This window comes from Lygodium microphyllum, chromosome 15 (assembly GCF_053477565.2).
Source record: "Lygodium microphyllum isolate KBCC chromosome 15, Lygodium_microphyllum_v1.1.10, whole genome shotgun sequence".
In the NCBI taxonomy this organism is placed as follows: Eukaryota; Viridiplantae; Streptophyta; class Polypodiopsida; order Schizaeales; family Lygodiaceae; genus Lygodium; species Lygodium microphyllum.
The window spans coordinates 43,905,406-43,911,361 of NC_141149.1; the positions used below are offsets into that span (position 1 = coordinate 43,905,406).

General features: G+C 43.5%; 1 protein-coding gene across 3 annotated transcripts; it reads left to right on the forward strand.

The window, feature by feature from the left end:
* The first annotated feature begins 705 nt into the window (after nucleotides 1-705).
* LOC148024467 (protein WALLS ARE THIN 1-like) lies at nucleotides 706-4,084 on the forward strand. 3 transcript variants are annotated; one of them, XM_087694099.1, is made up of 8 exons: nucleotides 716-1,628; nucleotides 1,729-1,846; nucleotides 1,924-1,986; nucleotides 2,134-2,250; nucleotides 2,354-2,603; nucleotides 2,689-2,847; nucleotides 2,959-3,110; nucleotides 3,201-4,083. In XM_087694099.1, exons 2-8 carry the CDS (start codon nucleotides 1,815-1,817, stop codon nucleotides 3,379-3,381), a joined length of 954 nt encoding a protein of 317 aa, XP_087550225.1. In that variant the 5' UTR covers nucleotides 716-1,628; nucleotides 1,729-1,814; the 3' UTR covers nucleotides 3,382-4,083. The 3 variants fall into 3 exon arrangements, with proteins under 3 accessions (XP_087550226.1, XP_087550224.1, XP_087550225.1); XM_087694098.1 differs by having other exon boundaries at nucleotides 713-1,846; nucleotides 3,201-4,084; XM_087694100.1 differs by lacking the exon at nucleotides 3,201-4,083 and having other exon boundaries at nucleotides 706-1,846; nucleotides 2,931-3,066.
* Nucleotides 4,085-5,956: the final 1,872 nt, after the last annotated feature.

Here is a 5,956-nt window from a genome sequence, read left to right on the forward strand (position 1 = left end):
GCAATGTGATGATAATATGCATACTATGATAGGTTAAATGTGAATAGAAATCACCATTAGATATGTTTGGCTTTGAAAAGTAATATAAGGTTTCTTTGGAGATATAGTTTAGGTTGGATTGGCCTTTTGCTACATCCCCATATATTGCATTTTCATACATTCAACATTGTATTAGCCTAAGTTGCCAAATCTTTCAAAGTTTGGGTAATGTTTCTTATATGAGCCTCCCATGAACCCTCTTACCACATGAAATGTGCTTTCAAACCTAGTGCGAACCACTGGGGAAACACTAGCACGAAGCTCCGGAAGAATCTAAGCGTAGAGCATCTAGTAGCTAATTTACCGATTGGCTACATGCAATTGGTGACAAACAAAGTCTTAAATTACCAACAAGCAGCATGCAGCTGTATTGGCAGGATAACTGTTTGAAAATTGGTAGGACCAATGTTCAAATCTTATGATTCGCTATTTTCTACATTTCAAATTGTCGAATTAAGAAAAAAAAAATCTCCAATCAAGATTAAGAAAATCTTAAAGAAGATGACCATTGAACTGAGACTGTCTAAAATTTCAAAGTCTAGCCGGTAGGATCAGTTTAGTGAAGTAGTGGCCGATGGACACGTGTCAGTCGGGCACGAGTGGAACGGGGCAAAGAATAAATGCATTGAATTGTTGGCGCAGGTGCAAAGCGTGATCGCTTGCCTTGCACACTCGCACACAAAAGAAACATTCGCGGCACGCTCTTCCTGTGTGTCTCTCTCGCGCCCCCTACGGACCGCCATATCTCTGTCTCTGTCTCTTCCTATACCTTCCTCCCTCCCCCTCTCTCTCTCTCTCTCTCTCTCTCTCTCTTTCTCACACAAAGCTACCTATCATGATAGCCTGCATCCCTTGACTGTCGCCCACGGCTCCTTCCTTGCCTGCCCCGGCCGTCAATCCCCCCCTTATCTACCTTCAGCTCCCGCAAAATGTTCCGTTCCGTCTGAGAATCCACCTCTAGGGTTTCTCCGACTTGGCCAATGCCTGAATGCGCTGGCTCCATTGATGGAATCTCACTATGTTGCAGAGTATCAGGCTTGTAGAGTTTATCAGTTTAGGTTCGTTTCATTCCCCCGGTAAGGCGCTGCTTGGATTATCACAGGTCTCCTTTTTCGTTGAGGCAGGCATGAAGTTCATCGTGCAGCTATACGCCGCTCGTTGTTGCAGAAGACCTTTGTCTGGACAGAGACGTGTCAATGAAAAGGCTTGTCTTGTACTACCGTCCCGTGCAGCGACCGTATAAAAGGACGATGCATTCAATCTGCCATAAATAAGCGTGGAACAACGTGTATCGAGGAAAGAGGCATAACGTGGTCGCTTATTCGATCAAGCATCCAGATAGAGCCATTGCAGGATAGTATGTCAATCTGAAGTTTGTAGCCAATCCTTGCCTTGGGAGCTTCAGCTTGCGTCCATCAGAGAGAGAAGATTCGGACGCAGTCAAGGAACTGGCCGTCTCCATATGGATACATGCCCTGTGTGGTATTCAGACCAAATGTATGCACGCATTTTGTGCCGGTTCTACTGAGATTTTGTCCATGGAGATCGACCCTACGTCCCACTCCTTTCTTGACAAATTTGGATCAAAGGTCGGTGACAGTTTTAGACATCTGTCCACCAAAAGTTGTTCCCTTTTTGGGAACATCAAGATACATTTGGCTGCAGCCACAGTTCAAATTCTTTATGCAGGTTTTCAAGTGCTTGCCAGTGCTGCTCTGTCTGATGGAGTTAACAGATATGTATTCCCAGTTTATAGGAATGTCATTGCTACAATTATGATAGTTCCGCTCGCTTTGGTATTCGAAAGGTCAGCAATTGACGCTTTTACTAGTTGCTAGTAGAAGGGAAGGAGGGATTGCGAGTGTAATGCCATATTTGTTGCAGGGAAGCACGGCCTCGCCTCACTTTCAAGAAGCTTTCTCAGTTTTTCCTTTGTGGCCTAATAGGGTAAGTGCACTGCACAATTGTCTCTTCATACAATGGCTTGGCTTTGTAGTTTTCAGCTTCAGTCTAATGTCCAGCAGGAAGTGGTTTTCTATGTAGTTCTTGTTGATTTTCTCAGCAGATGACCTTTGGGATGATGATTGTATGCAGGATCTGCATCAATCAATTACTTTTTCTTGCAGGTTTATACTACACATCCGCAACATTTGCTGCAACTGTGCAGAATTTGACTCCTGCATTGACTTTTGCTATGGCTGCATTGCTCCGGTACTTCTTTGCTTTCAAGCACTAGTAAATATGGAACTCTGCTAGGGCTTCAATGTATGTGGGAAGGTGAGTTCTTAGGTCTAACATACTTGAACTACTTCAGGATTGAAAGGATACGATTTACAAGAAGAGAGGGTCAGGCAAAGGCCCTGGGAATTACTGTTTGTGTGGGAGGGGCCATCTTAATTGCCTTGTACAAGGGCCCTTCTGTCGTCACAGTTCAGGGCCTACCTCTTTATGGTTTTGACAATGCGCAGCTTCGAATGGATACTTCATCATTTGTTTCCTGGCAACTTGGGGCTGTGTGTCTGCTTGGGAATTGTGCAACATGGGCCATTTGGTTTATCTTACAGGTTAGCCAGATTTTTGGTTGCGTCGCACTTGATGTGTCCAAGGCTGATTTTTATTATTACGAAACTCCTTTTGCTTTGAATGCAGACTCCTGTAATCAGGGATTATCCAGCTCAACTATCTGCCACAGCTTTCACATACATGTTTGGTTCCCTTCAACTTGTGCTTGTAGCTGTGTGTTTAGAGAGGGATCCTGGTGTTTGGGCAACATCCTTCTACTCTGATTGGCCAGCAATTTTGTATGGGGTAGGAAACATTTTATATTGCTGTATGATTTGATGTTTCTTACAGATGAGCTGATGTCATGCAGTCATTCATTCTCTAAACAGTGAGATCGTATGAATGGCCTGCGCACAGGGTCTGGTTGCATCTGGGTTGGCAATGACTCTGCAGGGGTGGTGTGCTCATCAGGGGGGTCCAGTACTTGTAGCTGCATATCAACCACTTCAGACAGTCCTTGTAGCAATCTTGTCTTCTATATTTCTACAAGAAACATTTTATTTGGGCAGGTGGGAAATTATACAGTGGTATTGTAAGATTCATCGAGTGGTCTTTCAACTGCAACCTCTAACCTTCTTGAGTGTTTAATCTTTGTGCAGTTTACTTGGTGGATCTCTGATTGTAACTGGTCTTTATATGGTGGTATGGGGTAAATCAAGGGAGAGTAGACTTGAAGCATCAAGGGAGTTGTGTGTTCCGGAACCCACTTCATTCAGCTCAACACCCTCTGATGCTTCACTTGCACAGCCTTTGCTTCACAATAGTTCTGAAGAGCCTTGAGTTGGATGATTGTGTGAGGACTTTAGAAGAGCCTAGGCAGCAGTGATACTCCAGATTAATCTACAAAGAGAACTGGATGTAAAATCATTGCACATCTTAACTGAAAGTGTCATGCAAGTGTACAAGTCTTAAAAGACTTTTACATCTTGTTGCTGCAGCTGCATCTATTTCCACTAGCCAAAAATGGAACAGACACCCTCCTACTTTGGATCTAAGGGATAAAATACCTTATGAGATGAAAAAAACATAACATAGAGCACCCAAAACATGTAGATTTTAAATGCACCCTTTGTATGAACCTAGTGGTGCTCTAGGTTTCAAAAGAAGGGAAAGATAGGGACAATCTCTAAGTAATTATAACAATGGGACCAAGCAAATTTTTACAATTGAACTGACAAGCCTGAGGGCTTCACCTTTCAGTGCAGCTGCATGTTGTCTTTGGTTAAGCCGGTGCCTCAATTGTCAGTTCAAACGTCAAAAGGCTGCTCCCTTTCAAACCCCAGCAAGAGTCGTGTATCACCTTTGTAAACCATAATGAATTATTCTCAAACTTTTTCCAAAAGGAAGTCAGTGTTTTGAGGAATAGTATTTCCTATCCAATTTAGCATTGTCTATAAAGGTACTAGAAATCGCCACTGGCATTGTTTGCTCTACAATCCTCCTGTTAAGATTATGAGTATGGTTATGAAATATACATGCATGATTTGGGTCTCGAATTCCAAACAGCTTTGATAATTGTGAATGACAATTGTATTCTATGATGGATGATGGATATCTTACTAAAGCTCTACCTAACTGTCAAGGTCTTGTTACATTGGCCGGCTCAAATGATGAAATCTTGGTATCAAGGCCTTGATGGTTTGGCCTGAAGGTCCATGGTCATGGAGGTACTACAAGCAAGGATTCGTTTTGCCGAACGGTTACTACTCGTATTGCGGCTTTTGTTTTTGGTGGAAGAGACAATATCTGATAAATGCTTCTATTTTTCAAGCGTGTTGGTTTTTTTGGTAATGTGTCGCTTATATTGATAATAAAAAGGCGTTTAGAACATCATTTAGATGTCACGTGGCACTAAGTCAGTTGATTCAGCTTCTTGTAGAATAGGCTATAGATCCGATGTCCAGGCTTGAAAGGACCCAAAAGAACTAAGTTTAGCTTGAGAGGACCTAAAAGAACTAAGTTCAGCTTGTTAACCCCCGAGTCTTGAAGCCCTCCGGCTGGTCTTCTAAATACCATGATGTTCCTCTTGTTTCATGTGTTTGAGGGTTGCCTCGGAGATGAGATTGATTAGCTTCCAGGTACTGTCATCCATATCTGCCTGGTCAGCAAAGAAATTGGACATGGTCCCCCCATGAGAGGTAGGGCAGCTCAACTTTTGATCGGTTAATCTTTGTGGCCGACTCGATGGCTCCATCTTGCATGGCTCTGTCAATCCTCTTCAGCAAGGCGCCAGTGGACAACCTTGTCGGATGGAGCGTTGCAGAGCAGAGGGAGCTGTGATAGTACCATTAACGTTGATCGATGCTGTTGCTTCTTTGAACAAGGTTGGCCAGTCCACCTTGTAGTATGCTTTGTACCAATCCATGTGGCTTAGGACAAAGTCCTTTTGAAGGCTTAGTGCGTGATCAATAGACAAAATGAGATTTAGCACGACATCATGAATCTTGCGCCCATGTATGAAACCATATTGTTTAACAAGAGTAACTTTTGCAAAAAGAAAATTTACCCTCGTCGCCACCACCTTGGCTAGGGCCTTATATGTAAAGTTGAGCATGGTGAGCGGCCTCCAGTTGGAGATTTTGGTTCTATCCTACACTTTAGGTGTCAGCTTATTACTCCCCGGTTCATTGGAGGGGGGCATAACTCTAGTGACTCTAGATCCTCCCCACATACACAGGTCACAGTTTCTGAAATAATTTAGCTGGCAAGCCATCTAAGCCAGGTCACAGTTTCTGAAATAATTTAGCTGGCAAGCCGTAGATAAATCGATTGACCACATCTTGTAGAAAGATATGGACTCTTATGTTCATAGTTTGCTACCTTCTGCCCACTATCGGAGCCAGATGGTTTTTGAATGCTGCTGCAATGGCATTCTGCTCCTGCACCAGCTCTCCTCTCTGGTTGACAATACCAGTAATTGTCTCTATCTTTTGTTTATCTCGTAGTGTAGCTAAAAAGAAAGCTTTTGTTCCATCACTGAGGGGCTCCCATTGTCCTTTAAGCTAGAATTTAGCTGCTTTAAGTGCTTCATCCTCTTCCCTCTTCATATGATCTTCCACATGCCTTGGGCAACTTTGCACGATAGTTTAGTGACGCCAGCACTGCTGCCCTCGTTGCAGTTGCAAGGCCATGCATTCTTCTCTTGAACCCGGCTTTGCTGTGTCCAAACTCCTTCGCAGCTTTGGTGCTGGCTTCTTGGCATCCAAACCATCTATAATCTGGCAGCGTGCCTTCCTTCCCTCTTCCGGATGCATTAAACAAGGTTGCGAAACCCGTGACTTGGAAGGCTCGGCAGGCGTCCTCATCGAACTTAATTTTCTGCAACACAACAAAGTTGAGTTTGATTCTTTTGATT